The 20396-nt window shown below is 35.2% G+C and overlaps 2 protein-coding genes across 2 annotated transcripts; one reads left to right on the top strand and one right to left on the bottom strand.

Moving 5' to 3' along the window:
- Nucleotides 1-828: 828 nt before the first annotated feature.
- LOC137398066 (uncharacterized) lies at nt 829-18114 on the top strand. Its single transcript, XM_068084169.1, has 8 exons — nt 829-857; nt 2803-2943; nt 6717-6857; nt 10075-10215; nt 15019-15159; nt 15724-15819; nt 16398-16516; nt 18047-18114. Exons 1-8 carry the CDS (start codon nt 829-831, stop codon nt 18112-18114), a joined length of 876 nt encoding a protein of 291 aa, XP_067940270.1.
- LOC137398861 (uncharacterized) lies at nt 17717-18862 on the bottom strand. Its single transcript, XM_068085033.1, has 2 exons — nt 18033-18862; nt 17717-17906 (listed from the first exon to the last, which is right to left on the bottom strand). Exon 1 carries the CDS (start codon nt 18720-18722, stop codon nt 18117-18119), a length of 606 nt encoding a protein of 201 aa, XP_067941134.1. The 5' UTR covers nt 18723-18862; the 3' UTR covers nt 17717-17906; nt 18033-18116.
- Nucleotides 18863-20396: the final 1534 nt, after the last annotated feature.

Genomic DNA, 20396 nt, shown 5'->3' with positions numbered 1-20396 from the left:
AGGCTAAGAAAAATACATGTACCGTCTCATTCTTAAATTGAACGCCACTACTATCTACTTATTTGAACCCATAATTGAAAGTGATCAAAGGAAAAGTGTTCACAAATGCTTAGTTGAAAAGTATTACTAAAAAGGAAATAATAACATTATGGTGATTATATTATTATGTTAAACAGTTTCAATAATATTAACCATGTTTATCATTAACAAAAAACTAATTTGTGTTTGTTGTGGTGGTTGCGATAGTTTTCTTGACTGTGTACCTGGGAAGATCAGTTATTACAATTGCCAAACCTAGATCTTAATTCGAAGTTGGTCTAAATTAAATCCATTATATTAAGTTTTTTCTATGACGAGGATGAGAATCTACATAATAATTTTAAAATAGTCTGATAAACAATGAGAATAATCTTCAAGATTATTGTACAACATACGTGTAACAGCAGTGATTGTTATGGCGTATTAAACCCGATTTAATAAATTCTGAGCTTTACATTTATTCTTCAAAATTTTAAAAACGACACTTACGATATAATTAATAACTGTATCTGACTATTTCTGGTCTAAAATATTTTATGGTATAATACAATTCTTACGGTCAATCAATGGATAGAAATTGTCATATTAGGGTTAAAGTGTAGACACCTTCATCTGTCCTGTCTCAGCTAAACCTAAAAATCTTTTAAAAATATTGCACTGTTTTTATTTTATTTTACACTCTTATTAATAGACTCATGTAGTATTCTTGTTATACCTGTGTTAGATATTAGCATAGATTTGTAGTAAATATATTTTCATTGTTCAATGCAATTTGATACATTGACATGAATGAGAAACATTTTAGAAAAATCTCTGAGGTCAGTGGCATTAATTTCACAGTGCAAAAAGGAAAAAGCAAAATATAGGCAACATTAGCATTAAAACATTATCAAGTAAAACGACTATCTACATTTTCCCATGTTCTGATGAGCTAATCAAAATATACTGCCCACTCTCGACTTGATCATCGCCTCGAACAAAAATTCCCTCTTGAGAAAGGTTGTAAAAGACCAAAAGAACGTGATTAAATAAATATTTTATGGTAATTTAAAACACTAACTCATGTGTTTCATCTATCTAACACTGTTTCACAAAAATAGTCATGAAAAGCATGAACATAACCAACCTTGGCACAATAATTAACATTCAATTTGACTCAGCGGATGCTGGATTTATTTTTAATAGTTTTATGTATTGCACAAACACACCCGTGCCTGCAAGCACACACACATGCACACATGCAGATGCACACGCAGATGCACAGGCAGACGCGTGCACAGGCTCACGTGCATAAGCACGCGGAGAAGCACTTACACAGAAATACAAACGGAACCCCACACTGAAGAGCTGGCGGAGACGTACGAGGAGATGCACGCAAAGACATACGCGGAGACACCCACGAAGACACATGCATAGAAACTCACAAGCTTGAACGCGCAAGCACACACACCAGCACAAGCACAGTCACATACACGCATACATACAAACACAAATGTATACTTATGCATGTACACATACCCATACACATACACATACTCTTACCCATAACCATACCCATACACGTACGCATACACATACTCATACACATACACGTACACACATACACATACACATTCTCATACACTTACATATAAATCCACATACACACACACGCACATACACATATACACATATACGCACATACACCCATACACACATACACACATACACAAATGCACAAATACACCGATATACACACAAACACACACAAACACACACATACACCCATACGCTCATACGCTCATACACAAATACGCACATACACACATACACACACTTACACACATACACACAAACACACACACCCACGTGCAGACACACACACTTGCAGACACACCCACAGATAAACAAACACACATACACGCACACTTACACACACACTTACACAAATACAGACATACACACTACATACAAACATACCCATAGACCCACATACCCACATATACTCACATAAACACATGTATACACCCACATGGGCAGACACACGGGCAGACACATGGGCAGACACACACCCTCACGAACAGACAGACAGACACATAGGCAGACACACACATACTATTTCGTTACTAGATTTTTAAATTAAATGTATTAATATAAAATTTTGATAATTTTTGGCAAATAGTGTTCCCAATACATACTTATTATAGGTTTCTTTATCCGTCAACAAGAGATTTTTGGCTCATGATCTCCACACTGGAATTAAAATGTTATGGTGAAAATCCACTGTTCTATGATTTTTAAAGACAAACATCATACTGTATCGCCGCTCCTAATTATGTTAAAACTAGTGTTCCTAGATTAAAATGCTTGTCAACAAAACTTTATTAGTAACAAAAGCTGTTTGTTTTACTTATAAAATATTTTGGATTCCACCCCATTTATAATATTATATAGAGAAAGGAATGATGAAAATAAAACATACTTCCAAACCTAATACCTTTGTCAGTCCATTAGCAGAAAAAACTTGACAAACATAAGTTAACTTAATAACTTTAACTTAATAAAAATCTCACCCATATTCATACATCAATATTTGGAGGTGTAGCTGCAAATAAATTGTACCAAATTCATTTATGACCGACTCACATGTCTTCAATTTTCTATAGTGATTTTCCTAACAGTTACATGTTATGAGAAGAATAATAAAAAGTCTTTACATGGATTACTCTGCCCTGATTGAATAAAGTTAGTAATATTATAGTTACAAATGTCCTTTTGTTACAGATTTGATTCACTGACCAATCTGAAAGAACTGTATATCAGTTCAGATAAACTGGATTCTGATTTACTTTTTGGTATGGATAAGCTGATGTCATTAGAAAAGCTGACTTTGCATTCTTGTGGCCTGACAAAACTTCCATTCAGGTCAGTATCTATATGAACTCTGTAGAATGACTTGCTAGGGTTCATGCTGACCGAAGTTTGCTTACTTACCGGAAAAGTTTTTTCTTATGAGAAACTTGTACAAAATTTGTTGAAGATTTTTTTTGAAGTCTTTCAATTGTTGTAAATTTATAGTATGTCATTATATAACATCTTATATATCTAAAACATAAAAACCCTAAAATGGGCCATTTGGTTTTTGATGTATGTACAATTTTGCCAAATATCATCGACATGCAAATTTATGCTGCAAAATGACTACATTATAGCCATAAGAATCTAACAAACACATACAAAAACACAGCATGATGTGACATATTATGGTTACTGAGTTGAAAGTATATATTACACAACTTGAAAGTATATATTACACAGCTTTGGCATTTTGCATACTTCATAGCTCTCAGTTTGTTTTTTCTCCATCATATTGTGGTCAGTCATAACTACAAAATTACAGACTGACTCTTTGCATTCTTCTGCGTCTTAACTTTTACCCAAATACAATGACTTATGATTGGCAATAACATTAAAATTTTAAAAATGAATGATGTTTTTCTTGAATGCCTATTTGAAATAGCATATGCTAGTAGCAGCAGTCGCATATGATGCCTGTTAGCCTACATAGTTATTGTAGTATTTCATACTTATACAACTTTAACTAAAAAAATTTATTGCTCAGTTGATGTGCAGATATCATCACCATAAGTGTCTGGAAGGTAAGAACTCACTACGGTGCATTCTGCATGTAGTACATTATAGTGTTGCAAATAATTGCAAATCATAAACAGTAATGAAACTAGATACACTACGGTTACTGTAGCAAACCATAGTTACTAACGTCAACATAATAGAATGAAGAATGTGAATATTCTTTAGGACTAATGCATGACATGTGATTGCAGCTATTGGTAACAAAGCCATTTTTTAACTTGAAAACTTGATGTAATTTTTTTAATTATAGCAAATTCATCAAAATAATTAATACAGTGCGGCCTCAGGATACGAATACTCCGATATACAATTTTTTCACCTTGTGAGGTAGAACACAATGATTTTTTTACCTCGCCATTTGAATCTTATTTCACCATACGACTTCAGCAAAAGTTTCAGCAAAGAGTTCAAATTTGGCACTTCATGTACATATTACGTACATAAAAATAGCAAAGACCCTAAAATGCTATTCAGTGAAAACTTTTTCGCAATGCTTGAAAGTGACACAGTGAGCAGTGTTTTTCATCTCAACAATTATCACACGTAAAACCATAGTCTATTCCTTTTAAAACCATTACCAAAATTAGAGTAGCAAATTATCTTTTCAAACAAATACATGGTCAGACAATCTACCTTGAGCTGCTAAAGAAAATCCAATTTATTACGAAAACAGCATCTGTCAGAACTTTTGCCAAAATGTTAAAAAGGTTTTAATAAGATTGAGTAAAATCATATTAAAAATAAAGCCAAAACTACTAGGTGATACAATTTTAGTAATTCAAAATTGAAGTTCAGTAAATTTGTTAACAATGTAAAATAAAACTTAGTTTTAAGTGTCTGATTAGTAAGTTAAACTTATTTGAAGGAAACTAAAAGTTTATGTTATACGTACATCACTCTTGAAGGTAAAAACTCTCTACGGTACATACTGCCCATAGCACACTGCAACCTTACAGTTTCATGCAGATCATTACCGATAAATACACTAAGTATACTAAAGTTACTGTAGGTAACTATAGTTTCTCAGGTAAACATACTATTTTATCACTTACTTTTAATATGTGCAGTACTTGTATAAAATTTTCATGATTTTCAGCAGGAGATGATCGCATTATGTAAATTTGATGGCTTCTATACCCTGCCATCCAATTTTTTTACCATGTGATACCAACCTTGAAATGGACAAAAATCATCCTGAGAGTGTACTATACACCATATATGTTTATGACAAATAATATAAACATGTATCTTATGATGCTTTACTCAAAGTGGTTCCTTGTTTAACTTGATATGATACTTTGACTTAAAATGAAAAACAGTTGAACAGAAGTGCGGAGATCAAGAATAAAGTCAAGATTAGCATAGCTTATTCAAAGCAGGCTTAATTAGTTTTTTCAACAATTTGATGAGGTAGTCTAAATATATAACATCACCCTCTATTTGAACGTCATCTCTAATAAAGCTTCACTCTGGAAGAGGGGTTGAAAAATACTGAATCTACATTAGATGTTCAAATAGTGGTTTTACAGTAATTTGAAGCAAAAATACATCCGTTCAATCTACGAGCATTATTTTACTAAGATAGTGATAGAGAGCATGAACATAGCTAAACATAGCCAAATAGTAAACATTAAATTTAACTCAGCTTGTGCATGTTTCCTTAGTTTTATATATCACATATCTTATACATAATTCAAAAATTTACTTGTGCGATTTGACAAACAGGGCATCACTAGGCAGGTGAGAGAAAATAAATCAGCTCACCCAAAATTACGCCACTAACAACTTATAATTTTTGATGTTATATGTAGAACACAAGTAAGTTAACTCTTTCGCTACCACAAGCCATATAATACAGCCAGCAAAAAGGTTGTGTCAGAAAAGTGGCAAAGTGGGATTCTAGTAAGCTTCACAGATTAAAATTATTTGTGTATGTTTAGCCAATATAAATTATGCCTACAGCCCACCCTGACTTTTTTATTTCCTTTGTTTAGGTCATTTTATTGCAATATCTTATGAGTAATGACTATGTCAGATGCATTAAAGCTGAAAATGCTTCAACAATGTTAAATCTATAAACTTTGGATACTTTTTATTGACTATAAGGACTGCTGAAGAGTGATTATTTTGTTTTTATCCGTAATAATTTTGACAAATCATTTGTCCCGGACATGCTCATGATTGTAATGAAAATGACTAAAAATGAGTTTTCTAAGCTCAATTTTTTTATAGTTGGGGTGTCTTCATGGTATCAGCTTTGTAAGTTGTTAAATTATACTTTTGTCAAATGTTAGGTTTTAAAAAATATGTAGTTATGTTCTGCTAAAAAAAATTTGGTAGCAAAAAAGTTAGAACAATTGTTAGAAACCTTTATTTCTGACCAGCTTGACATAAATAGTGAGCAATATAAGAAGTGAAGCAATGGAAAATAATTGACTTCAGGCTGAAAACAATGTTTGTTATTTGACTTGTGCAGTTTATTAAAACTTTGAGGTTTCGTCAGTTGAGCTGAAAAAAACTGAAAAATTACTGTTTAATCTTTTCCAAATCTTTTTCATAAATATCAAAGCTTTTTTACAGTTGTGAAACTGTAAAGAAATACTGCTTGAAAGGCCACCCACTTTCATACTGACTTTGTATTGAACAATGGAAAATCAAGAAAACATAATTATTAAGTTTTGATTATACGTTGTTTTTGTAAAAATGAGTTTTACTTCATTACTTTGTCACAATTTTTGCACTCTACCAAATAATTAACGGTACTGTCTCTATTGCTATTTGGCAACATAACTCATTTTTCTTTAATCTTTTGTTGTTCAAAAATTCAGTTTTCTTCATTCTGGGTGTAAATTAATCAATATGATGTGATCCTTGGTTTTCATTCATTAAAAGCTATATATATGCCTGGTTTAGTGGTCGACCTGTAGAACCAAAGAACAGAATACAGTGTATTCTCAAAAGATTATTCGCTTCGACATGCAACACAAAATTACCTTGAAAGCAGAAGTTGAAGTTATTAGATAATATTGAATCGTTTGTTACAGCCTTGCTTCATTGCCCAATTTGAAAGAGCTGAACCTATCTTACAGTAGAATAGACTCTGCTGGTCCTGTTGTCATCGAAAATCTAGATTTCCTGGAAAAACTTGACATGCGCAATTGCAACCTCTCCAAATCGCCACTCAGGTAGGTGTGAAATAGAATCACTAAAACATTTGCAAGACTTTGTCGTGTTTATCAACATTACTGTCTGGGTTTCCGTTTTGAACCTTTTGGCATGGTCCTGAATGGTTAAATTCAAGACCTCTAAATATTAAGTTAGATTGCTGGATGAATAATTAGCCTGTACTGCACTGAAACTGACTTTATTGTAGTAAGAGACAAGTCCCTGCACAACAAACCAATGTCTGCCCATGCGGTTTCACTTTGTAATAGACATTATTAAAATCAGTTTATCTGTTTGTAAATACGCGTTACAGCAACTCATTGTTGAGGTAATTAAGTGCAATAGCCTCCATACTACGGTTTTAGGGTCAAAAATTTGTTTTAGTGGTCATATGCAAGCCGTTCATGTGGCTAAAAACTTCTCTTTGTTTAGGCAAAAATAAAATATGCATTTAGTAAGCATGTGCAAACAGTTTATTTAGCTGAAAGTTTCTCGTTGTTCACACAAAAAGTATGTATTCTCAATGGCTAAGCAAAAAAGTTTTGCTCAGCCAAAAATTGTTTGAATCTTAATATCAACTATTTCAGCAGTGCAAACAAAGTTGAGATAAAAAGAAATCTATTGCATTCAAACAAAAGCGATAGTCAGAATGCAATTAACTGAGCAATCAGCACAACAGTTTTCATCTTTATTTCTTCATTTGTTATAAGTATTGTTCATTTATGTAATTTTTTTTTTAATTTATAGTTAGATTACACGGTAGGTTATTACCATTGTTTATAAATTGCACTTTTAAATTAACTTATATATAAATCATTTTCTATTGCACCACAAAAACTGTTTATGGCTCCAATCTCTAGCAAGCGAGAGTTTGGAGCTCGATAACCTTTTTGTGCAATTTTATTAAATATAGTTATACATTTAAAGTGAAAACATGCCTACAAATTGAGAATGATGAGCCATTTTTCCGGTTCACTTGTTTTTTGCTAAAACAATCATTCCAGATGTGTCCCTGGCCTTTGCAAACCTGGCACTGGAGGGGTTAGGGTCAGGACAATCTGTTTGCAACTGCTGGGTCCACTTCGTCATTTGCTGCACCAGAGATGCAAGCCAGTTGATAATCTGGTTTTGCAATATTGCAACCTGTTTGGCAAGCCTGTTTTATGCGTTGGACAATCACGTATCAGCATCCCCCAGACAGTATCTAGAAGAAATCTGTATCAGGCTGAACTGCGTCGGTCATTGTAGGGGCGGGTATGGGCAGTAACTATGTAATACAACTAATATTTAGACGATGATAAAAAGATGTCTGCTCTTGACCAGTTTGACAAAAATACACTTTCTACAATTAATAATGTGGTGTTAATATTTTGAACAGAACATCAAAACATAGTAACTAAGTCGCAGCCAGTCAATCATTGAAAATAATAATCAATAGAAAAACAATAAAACCAAAATTGTTTATTACTGCTGAGTTTACTTTGAAATAAAGTTATTAAACCTCTCTTTTTCAAGACTTTTTCCTCTTGCATAAATTATGCTTGCACTTCAATTTTGTGTTAATATGTTGAGCAGTAAAATAAATTAAAATTTATTTGTGCTATTTCATTGATTAATTATTGGTCAACATATCTTTAGTTACTGTATAACATGTAACTATGGTTTTTCAATTTGTTTTTCTATACAACCTAAAGTGTGTATCATTTAAATTTTGACCTATAAAATAACTTACAGAATACATTTTTTTTCTTTAGAAGTATTCGGATCAGATTGCAAAAAATCAAAATTGTGTTAAAGTTTTATTGTTTATAACCATATGTTACAGATTTTTGAGACTGTCCACCCTTAGGTGTGCCATTGTCAGAAAGAAAACTCCGATAGTTGTATTGTCTTTAAAATTTGAGTTCAATTAAAAATGTCAACATGCATAGTTGCAAACTATCTAAATAATGACTCAAGCAGGTGTAAAACTTAATTCAAAATAACTTTTTTTGTATTTTATTGTTGTATTTGTGACTTTCTCTTCGTATGAATCTCGCGATAAAAATTTGAATTCAACCAAAAAAATTGACATGCATGGTTATGACTTATTCAAATGATCAGTCAGGTAGATGTAAAATTTTGGTCAAAGTCCCTTTTTGTAAGATTTGGTTATATTCGTATTCAAATTTGTTTGTATGAATGTTTTCTTTTTACTCCTTTAGGCTCAGCTGATATGAAAACTTATGCACGCAAGCAATGTTTCACCAACGTAATGAGGGAGAGCATAAACACAACTTAACCTAGCAGAATAATTAACATTAACCTGAACATAAATTTAAAATGATTCATCAGTCTTGTGTATTACCTATTTTATAATTTGACCATGTACTTGTTCAATTTGAGATGCAGGGCAGGTGATAGAAAACATATACACAACCAACCAAAAATCACGACACTCACAATTCTTAAAAGTTTGATGTGATATATTTAATTTTAGCTGAAACAACTTTGGTAAATGGTTCATCTTGGACATGATCACGGTTGCCGCAAAACTGACCAAAAAACTGTCTGAGCTCGACATGCAACACAGTCGTGGCATTTTCATAGCATCAGCTTTATATGACAAATGATACATTCCCTTTTTCATTATTTGATTTTAACATATATGTAATTGGGTCCCACTAAAAGAATGAATCTGCTATCAAAAGAGTTAAGGCAATCATTAGAGACCTCTACTCCTGTCCAGCCGGTTCTAACCCATGATGAATTTCATTGTGAATATGTTACCTGAGCAGTTTTTTTTTAAATGTTGAAGCTTTGTCATTGTACATTAAAGAAGCTGTAAAAAATGAGCCATTGGAAATCAACAAAGCACAACTATTATGTATTGATTACTTGTAGCATTTGTGAAATTAAATTTCTCGTCAGCTTTTTGTAAAAGTTTTGGCCTTCTGCCAACTCTGCATTTACACTGCCGCATTTCTATGGTAATTTGGCAGCGATACTCATTTTCTTTGATATCTACTACTTCGATCATTCATTTTTAATAATTCTAGATTTAAAATTCTAAATAGGACATGGTTATTGGTACACCATAGGTGATTACTCAATATACACATGGTTAGACTGTTGACCTGCCAAACCAAATAACAGAATATGTTGTATTCTTGAGAGAGTATTTGTTCAAATGTGGAACCACTTACTTGGATAACAGAGTTTGAAGTCATTGGATAATTTTAGAACTTTCCATTACAGACTTGCTTCCCTGACCAGCTTGAAAGAGCTGAACCTCTCTCACAATAAATTTGATCCTGTTACTCCTGTTGTCATGAAAAAATTGGGTTCACTGGAGAAACTCAACATGGAGTTTTGCACGTTTGCTAAATCCCAAGTCAGGTAAGACTGAAATAGTATGCCAAAGAAAAGTTATACAACACTTTGCCTTAGTGATAAAATCTATTGTATTAATTTCTTCTTTTGATTTCTGGTTTTGAATGTTTAAATTCAAAACTTGTGTATAGGAAAACAGTTTTTTTTATAAAACCGTAGCCTGTACTGCAATGAAACTGACTCTATTGTAGTAAGAGTCTTGTTCCGGCATTACAAACCTATGTGAGGCCGTGTGATTTTGCTTTGTGATGCACATTTTTAAAATCACTAGTTCATTGGTTTGTAAATATGTGTTACAACAACTTATTATTGGCATTAGTTAGTTACAGTAAACCATCTACTATTTTCTCAAAGATAAAATCTGTCCCACGAGCAAACGAGCGGAGCGAAGTGTGGGAGTTTTTATGATAAATGCATGTGCACACAACTTACGAAAATTATTCATCAACAATGAGACGAACCCTTGGCTAGAAATTTCATCAACAAATTTAGGCATCGTTTTGTAAAGTCGTTAAAGTATAATAACGTTACAAAACACATTTAAATCTACAGTATTTGAATATGTTACCAAGTCTTTGTAAACCGTTGGTATTATCTTTAAACTTACCCATCTGATCGGATTATACCCAAATAGACAGATTAATTTGGACGAAAATTGCTACAAAACGCTTGAAAAGCTCGGTTTTATAAAAATTAAGACCGAAAATTGAAACGCCAATAAAGCCGTGCGACAGAAAGTAGAACTATTTAGCAGTGCGCATTTCACGAGAAAACCGTGCTCATTTCATCAGTCTATGGCATTTTTTACTTGTAATCGAATTTATTCGAAGGTTTCTGTAATAAACGTAGACCATTTGAGGCGTAGACCGATTTACAGGTACAAAATTGTGGTACACAGTTTATCAGCTTGTGTTTTTTGTCCAATCACCGAAGGTTTCATTATTTGAAACATTAGCCAAAATTCTTTACAACTTATGTACAAGCTAGGGCCGAACTACAACGCCTCTTCATGACGAGAACATTTTTTATTTTGCTACAGTTTTATACACGTGAATGCTCCTACTCGCTTTCTGTTAAAGATCGCTTATCAAAACCATTCTACATTCAACGCAACCAACTTTCAAACTGTGTATAGTACACAGTAGCTTGCCATTTTACTTCTAATTTTGCATTTCAGAGTTATAATAAACATATTTCTTTATTGTTGTTGAATTACATACATTACAGTAAATTAGGCCTACAGCTTTATAACACTTTTATAACAGCTTTTACCATGCTGCAGTTTGCAGAAATCTTCCAGACGCGTGAACGCTCATAGGTTTTCTATTATTGATGTGTTACTATATTAACAATATTGGTTATTTTAATAATATCAGTGCATTTTACTTATAATATTGACCAACATTGCATTTCTCCTATTGCAAGGGAGAGATATGAACGTTTAATATTTTCCTTTCCTTGTTGTTGTTTGTCATGACCAAACACTTTTTAAATAAATTTTCTAAAAACCTGTATAAATACCACAACTTCTCGATATTGCTACCTATGACGTTTTGAAATGTAAACAGAATTGTGTATTGGTTTTCTATTATTACTACATTGATAAAATTGATTATTCTAAGAATATCAGTGCATTTTACTTCTAATATTGGCCAATATTCCATTTCTCCTATTGCAGGGGGAAAATATAAACATATTTTCCATTCATTATTGCTGTTTGTTGTATATAATAACACCCACACCTAGTACATTACAGCTACCATTGCAGTTATCCTATTGCACTGCAGAGCCATTTGATTGCTAATATTGCATTTCTCAACCATCAGTACCCTTTCTTTTTTTGCCAATATCTCTGGCCATCTCTTTGGTCGTGGGCTGTATGACAGTGGAATTTCTAGTTATTATATAGCTTACAAATTGCATTTACAAAGTAAAATGGATGTAACTATTTTTCATTGCACAAGAAAAGACAGCTTTCACTCCAAACTCTAGCAAACCTATCAATGTGTGAAATCGGCTTCTACACAATATTATCAAATATATTTATAAAGTGAAAATATGCCTACAAATTTACAATAATGAACAGTTTTTCCTGGTTTGGTTGTTTCTTGCAAAGACAGTTTTTTGGATGTGGCACTGGCCTTCACAAACCTGATCTTTAAAGGGTTAGTGTCATGTCATAATTTTCGCAACTGCTGAACCTGCTTTATCAGCTGTGCAGCAGGAATGCTCGCCAGTTGAGAAGACGATTTTGCAAAATTGCCAATTTTTTGGCAAAACCTTTCTCTACGGCTCAAACACAAATCTGCTGGCATTCCTAAACCGTATTTTGAGAAAATATGTGTCAGCCTAAATTGCGCCGGTCAGTGCGGGCTGCGGTATGGGCAGTAACTATCTAATGTACCTTATATTTAGATTGTTCTAAAAACATCTACTCATTACCAGTTTGACAAAAAGTCGTTTTTCATAATCAATAATGCTAGTGGATATAATCAACAGAACAGCAAGACATAGTAACTATCAGCATCTCTTTTTCATGACGTTTTTGTCTTGCACAACCTACGCTTTCACTTCCATGTCTTGTTATTAAATTGAAGATTAAATATAATGTTTTGATTATTCTAGTTACTTTGTAGATTAATTATTAGTCATTGTATTTTCACATTATTGTCTAACATGCAACTATGGGCTTCAAATTGGTTTGACCGTACAATTTAAAATGTGTATTATTGGAATTTTGACCCATAAAAGTGACTTACATAATATATTTGCTCCTTTAAAAACATTTGGATGTGCATGCTACATTCAAATTTATTTAAAATTATAATTTTTTATAACCATATATGTAAGAATTATGACACTGAACCTCCTCAAGCAGGCCATTGTGGTAAAAAGGACTCGAAGTACTTGTCATTAATTATATGGGTTCAATGAAAAAACTTGACATGCGTAGTTGCAAACTATTTAAATGACCAACCATGCAGGTGAAAACATATACATATAAAATATAAATAAATATATACATATATACATATACCATGCAGGTAACCAGATGTAATGTTTCATTCACATATATTTTTTGGTATTTTATTTTCAGTCAGATTTCTTAGAGAAAAAGTGGTGAAAGTAATGAGACAAGGTACAAGATAATGAGCTTACTTGGTGGTTTTATTGATTTAAAGCTCAACTGAGGTAATAGAAAATAGTTCACTCTGGATTTTAATTAAAAATTTGATAGCTAGCAAAGGCCCAAAAACTTTTGCATTAACACCGCTTCTATGATTTCATTCCTATCTAATGACTGAGAGCAAATAGAAGTCGGGTTAAGTCTGAAAATACTTCGATTATCAAATTTTAGTTAAATGTAAAAGCAAAAGTTAGGTGGTTATATGAAAGCAATAAATCTATTAACCTCTTTTTGATAAGCTTTTCAGCATTGCAAAAACTAAAATTAGATGAAGTGTACTACATGTAATATAAGTAAATAGCAAACTAAACTCTTATAAATTTTCTTGGTAATTCATAATAAAATAAAAACAATGCTTCACGTGTCTAGATCTACAGCTGAAAAAGTAATTTTATTCCTTTTTGTAATGCAATCGAGTTACTAGCCCGTTGATGGAGAATATTTCACTCTGAATTTTAATTACCTCATAACCTGTGTTTAAATGCGATATTTATCTGATGAACGCCTTTATCTGAATGCCACCTATAATATGACGCCACAGAGAAGGGTAACAAAATACAGTGCCATCCTTAAGTGAAGACATTGCCATTTGACTTCCTTGATCTTTGTGAACCCACAATAAAACTTAGTCCATGAATTAGAGTCTAAAAATCGGTAATGTTTTACTAGTGTTACATCTCTAAACTTCAGGTAATTTCTGATGATTAAAAAGACCGCTGAAGAGCAATTATTCAGTTTTTAGCTGTAATAATTTTGAGGGATCTTTCGTCTCGAACAAGTTCATTGTTGCAGAAAAATTGACCTAAAAACTGCCTTAGCTCATTTGTGTCATAGTTGTGATGTGTACACGGCAACTTTGTAGTACGACAAAGTATTCAAATTTATTCAAGAATTAGATTTTTAAAAATATGGAATTTTGTCCGGCTTAGATTTAATTTGATAGCAAAAAACTGAGGTAATCATTATAAACTTTTATTCCTGACCAGCTTGACCTAAAAAGTAAGCAATGCATGGCGTAAAACTATTGAAAATATTTGACTCCATGTTGAAAGTAAGTTTCAATATGCAATTTATGCAGTTTATTAAAATTTTGATGTTTTGTTAGTTGAGCTCAAAAATTTCTAAAATTTTTTTAAAGTTTTTTTATAGCTATCAAAGCTGTCTTATGGCTGTGAAGCCAAAAAAAATATTGCTTGAAAAGGCAACCACTCCTGTGTTAATTTTCTATTGAACAATAAAAAATCAACAAAATATAATTATTAAGTTTTGATGATATGTAGTCTTTGTAAAATTAAATTTATCTCATATTTCTGTCACAGTTGCTGCCCCTGCCAAATCTGGATTTACGGTACTACCTCTATTGTAATTTGGCAACATAACTAATTTTCCTTTGCTGTCTAATTATTCAGTTTTTTGTTTGTTCTAGGTATACAATTGTCAACATGATGTGATTATTGGTTGCTATTGAGTGATAACTCCATATAAGCCTAGTTGAATGATTGACCTGTAGAACAAAAAACATAGCTCGTTGTATTGTCATGGAAATATTTGCTCCAACATGCAACAACTAACCTTTAATGGAAAGGTTGAATTCATTGGATAACTTTAACCTTTGGTTACAGACTTGCTTCACTGCCCAGCTTGAAAGAGCTGAACCTCTCTCACAGTACAATGGATTCTGCTCGTCTTGTTTTCCTCAAAAATCTGCATTCCGTAGAGAAACTTGACATGCGCTACTGCAGCTTCTTTAAATCGCCACTCAGGTAGGTTTAAAATAGTATAGCAAAATACTTTTGCAAGATTTTGCTGCGTTTCTGAACATTACTGTGTTAGTTTCTGCTTTAACTTTTTTTAATAATCCTGAATTTTCAAATTCAAAAGCTGTTAATAGGATGTTAGATTGCTCAAAAAACACTTAGTCTGTACTGCACCGTAACCAACCACATTGCGCTACGAGACTTGTCCCAGCGTAACAACATTTTCGGCTTTCTGCAAACTCTACATTTACGCTAGTTGGTGTCTATTGTAAATTGGAAATACAGCTCATTTTCTTTGATATTTGTTTATTTGTCTACTTTGTTAATTCATTTCATTCATTCTAGGTTTAAAATGCTCAGTATAACAAGATTATGGATTTACACTGAAAGGTTAGCCTGTTCACGTGTAACACCAAATAACACAATATGTGGTATGCTTGTGGAATTAGTTGCTTCAACGTAAAACAAGTATTTTTGAAAGCAAAGTTTGAAGTCATTGGATAATTTTTGAACTTTATATTACAGACTTGTCTCACTGGGCAGCTTGTAAGAGCTGAATCTCTCCTACAGTAAAATAGATTCTGCTAGTCCTGTGGTCATTGAAAGTATAGATTCGCTGGAGAAAATTAACATGGAGTCTTGCGAGTACGATAAACTCCAACTCAGGTAAGACTAAAATAGTATTCTTAAGAACTCACACAAGACTTTCCTCGTTTATGAAAATTATTGTATGAGTTTCTTTATTTAACCTTCTTGCATGGATCTGAGTTTTTAAATTCAAGACGGGTAAATAAACAACCAGGATGCTTTTTAAATATTTAGCCTGTGTACCACACTGCAACCGACTCTATCATAGTAAGAAACTTGTTCCGACCTAGCAAACCTATGTGAGGCCGAGTGGGTTCACTTTGTGATGAACATTTTTAAAATCATTTTAACAGTTTGTAAATTTGTGTTACATCAACCAATTATTGCCATCAATAACCTTTTGTTTTTAATATATATTTTGGTCACAGGACAGGTTATTATTGTTATATAGCTTACAAATTGCACTTATAAATTAATTTACATATAACTAATTTTCTATTGCACAAAAAAAGCCAGTTTTGGCCCTAACCTTTAGCAAAGATATTAATGGTGGCAATGGGCTTTTATGTAATCTTATTCAATATAGTTATAACAAAAATTGGCCTACAAATTTCAAATGCTGAACCATTTTCCCAGTTTGGCTGTTTTTTGCTAAGACAGCTTTTTTTGGATGTGCCGCTGCCCTTCAAAAACCTGACTCTAAAAAGCTTCAAGGCCATGTGGTTGTTTTTGCAACCACTGAACCTGCTTCAACAGCTGTACAGCAGGGATGTTGGTCAGTTAAAAAGATCATTTTGCAATATTGCCACTCTTTTGGCAAGATCTTTGTATACGGACCAAACAAAAGTTTACAGGCTTTCTCTCGGCTACATCTGGGAAAAATCTGTGTCAGCCTAAAGAGCATTGGTCAGGGCAGTGGTTGGTTTGGGTAGTAACTATCTAATGTAACTTGTATTTAGGTTCATGTAAAAACGTCTAAGCACAACCAGTTTGACTAAAAGTAATTTTCCATAGTAAATAAAGTTGTAATAAGTTTTCACTTCAGATTTGTCTCCACCACACCAATAGAATTGTGTTGCTCAATTGTCGGGCGCCCAGTTTGTTAAATTTTAGACATGGTGTGCTGAAGAGCAAATCTGGGTTCTAAGTGCAATTGTCTAGACTTAAAATACCAGCAAACTGAGTCCAATTCATGCAGAATAGTCTGCGAGGCGACGCTGAGTCCTGTGCTATTTTCTCATTAGAATGAACCACTCATTTTAGACCAGTAGGCTAATTTATCTTGTGACAAGTTCTATCAAATGGAGTTGCATTTACCACACTGATTTTGAATTGATTACCATGTCAAATAAAGAAACGAGATGAGGTTGGTTGTATTTACCCCACTATCAAATGTTATCTATTAGAGTAAAGAACAAGATGTATAAGATATACTACAAATGTTGCAAAGCATAGTACAAAATAAAAGAGAAAATTCCCACCACTTTGAAAAATATAACTCTGCCCATAGGCTGTATCATAACAAAGAGTCACTTGCCTGAACTGCGAGTAGCTTTGGCAAAGAGTTCGTGAATGCACAAGAGTGAATATAGCTATGAGTACAAGTGTATCAGCAAAGGTGCTTCCGAGGTTACTGAATGTAGAAAAGATGACAAACTTCTCTCTTTTATAATCAAGGTGAATATTCTGTATATATAGGTGCTTAAAATAACATGTAACTCCATTGGTTAACTTCAGACTGACGTAAAATAGTTTCATAACAAAAATATGATGTTGCAACAAAATTTGTTTCATAACAAAATATTATGTTGCGACAAAATCCGTTTGTCATGCGCCAGACACGGATTTAGGCATTTCCAGCGGAGAAGTGCGGTTTTCTTGCTACGTGGGTTCAGCAGAGGTACTCCGTTCACTTTAGTCCTGTGTTCTGAGGTAAATCGGAGTTCACGTATAGCGTTGACTAAAAGTCTCCGGAGTCTGTGGGAGCTTGGGCAATGTTTTTAATAATACCTCTGTCAGCTCTTTTTTCCACCATCTCGTGTAGGTCTACCTGATGACAAGTTAATTGGAGCTTTGCTGGTCCTTCTGTAGGACTCCTCTATAAATCTTATTGATGAGGGATTAATTGGCGTGTACGGCTTGTTGCTCACTATTTCATAAGCAATCTACAAGAGTATTCAGTGCTTAACGGCAAATATCTTTGGCCATACACTGTAAATGAACGGTTAGCAAATGCTTAGCAAAGACCAACAGCATTACAGAAACTTGCACATAAGTGAGGTTGCTTATACCTTCCCTTTTTCAGAAGGTGTCGTCCTCGACACCGGGAATGTGCCATTTCCTGTCAAGGTCTGGGCTGCCTGGTGTGGATAGCGCTAAAGGGGTGGACCGCAGGTCCGGTCCACTACCTGGAAGGTGTTCATATCAATACCAAAATAGTCGCCGATGCCTAAGTCCAGGTACCCCATGAGTTGTTCCCAGAGCCTCTTTGGATGTGGGAGGTCTGGGTGTCGAGGCAGGTAGTGCGGAAGCCTTGGATTGTGGCGCTCAACTTGTTCTTTGAGCGTCCGCTGCCACATCAGCATAAGCTCTCGCCTCATCACTGGCCGGTCCGCGAGAGAGGATCTAGCTGGCTGGTGGAGGTGTTCTGCTGCAGTCGGATCCTTTCCAATCCGTGAGCGCAGCGCCTTCGTCTCTGCCTCTTTCTCCTCCAGTGATGCCTGGAGTCGGCGCACCACCTCCTCCTGCTCCGCCAGTTGGCCCTTCAAGTATTGGACTTCGTCCCTCATTGCTTCATACCGGACCTTCCTCTCCACTCTCCTTCGCTTCCTCTCTACAGCTCTCTCCGATAGCGCTTCCCACTCCTGGCTTCGTTTTCCCAGCCGCTTGAAGATGTTTGTTGCCTGCGCCATCCTTAAACATAAACAGACATGCACTGCACATAAACAAATGGCTTTTTCACCATCTATAGAACCAAGCATTTTAACCCACCGCGCATGAACATTCTATAAATTTACAAGTTATTTATGAACTTACTACAAATTTTCAAGTTACTAACAAAGTCAACTATTCTATATTTTATCATACAAGTTCCTGCTTAATTGTCCACTGGACATCTGTCGCGACTCCGAAGGTTGTATCGGGGCTGTTCCGCTGGCTCGGGCTCAGCTCCCTGATCAAGGTCTAAGCTCATATCAGGTTGGGGGTCATCTTTCTGCTGACGCAATGAGGCAGCATCTGGCTCTGGGCTAGGCTCATCAGCTTTCGGCTCCCAGCGGTGCTCCGGCATCTGTCTAGGCACCATTCGCCGCAGATGATTCAGGTGTACCCACATTGTCTTTCCAGGATTAGGAGGTACCGGCCCAATCAGTCCACTGGCTCCCAGAACAATGTTCAGCTGATAGGGTCCCTTGTACTTCGGCTGCAGCTTTGGGGAAAGGCCGCACTTTGGGTCAGGCCTCAGAAGGTACACGTTTTCTCCAACTTCTAGCTTGGATGGGTTTACGCTCCGGTCATGGTACTTCTTTTGTCTCAGGGTGGATGTCCAATTGGCTTCTCGTGCAGCATCATATGCTTCTCTCAATCGCTTTTGCACGTCTTGAACATACTCATCCGTTGATTCAAATATCTGGGAATCATCCGGAGCCAGGAGATGTGTTGGAAGGCGCGCCTGCCTTCCATGCTGCAGTTCAAAAGGGCTGTAGCCTGTGGAAGAATGCACACTTGTGCGGTAAGCCAACATAACAAGGTCCAGGTAAGCGCACCAATCTGATTGGTTAGTCCTCACATATTGTCGTAACATCTCTGCCATCGTGCGATTCCATCTTTCTACAAGGCCTTGCGATTGCGGTCTGTAGGCACAGGAAAGTTGCTGTTTCATTCCAAGCAGGCGGGACACTTCTTCAAAGAGTTTGGAGGTAAACTGTCTTCCTCGATCTGATTGCAGCACTAGCGGAACTCCATGTCTTGTCACCACTAAGTTCACAAACGCTCGAGCAACAACAGGAGCTGTTGCTGTTCGAAGGGCCACGCACTCAGGCCACTTTGTAAATTTGTCCATTATGCAGAAGATCCATTGGTTCCCACGGGCTGACTTTGGCAGCGGCCCCACAAGGTCCATGCATACCACCTGCCATGGCGCGGTTGCTGATGAGAGCTGCATTTCTCCTAGTATAGGATGTGTCGGCAGTTTTCTGGTAGCACAACCTTGGCACGAGGCGACCCAATTCATCACATCTGCTCTCATCTTCTCCCAGTGGAAACGTTGTGCAATCTTCTCATAGGTTCGATTTGTCCCTAAGTGGGATCCCCATGTGCAATCATGCATTTCCTCTAGGATTCGTCCTTTAAGGTGAGACGGCACGATGTATCTTGCACCGTTGGCACTCCGATCAACAATAATTCCCAAAACTCCATTCTTTAAGATGGTGTATTCATCTGCCAGCCTCTTTGTTGTGGCATCAACATCGGAGAGGGTCCCATGCAGAAATTCTAAGATTCTGGCCAAGGCGGGGTCTTTCTTTTGTTCTTTTAGGAAGTAGTTTGGCCCATTCCCAAGGCTGACCTCATAGATGGCTGACACGGACACAGGCTCTTTGGAATCATGTATCAGGGTGGAGGATGAGGCTACTGGGATCCTACTCAAGAAGTCAGCG

Source organism: Watersipora subatra, chromosome 6 (assembly GCF_963576615.1).
Source record: "Watersipora subatra chromosome 6, tzWatSuba1.1, whole genome shotgun sequence".
Taxonomy (NCBI): domain Eukaryota; kingdom Metazoa; phylum Bryozoa; class Gymnolaemata; order Cheilostomatida; family Watersiporidae; genus Watersipora; species Watersipora subatra.
This window is presented reverse-complemented; position numbering and strand designations above follow the sequence as displayed.

Coding starts and splice junctions, on each gene's coding strand:
- LOC137398066 (XM_068084169.1), top strand. CDS start 829: ATGAGAAACATTTTAGAAAAATCTCTGAG. Junction 15,820..16,397: donor TACGATAAACTCCAACTCAG/GTAAGACTAAAA, acceptor TTTTTTGCTAAG/ACAGCTTTTTTTGGATGTGC. Junction 16,517..18,046: donor GCTGTACAGCAGGGATGTTG/GTCAGTTAAAAA, acceptor TCCCTTTTTCAG/AAGGTGTCGTCCTCGACACC.
- LOC137398861 (XM_068085033.1), bottom strand. CDS start 18,722: ATGCTTGGTTCTATAGATGGTGAAAAAGCCATTTGTTTATGTGCAGTG.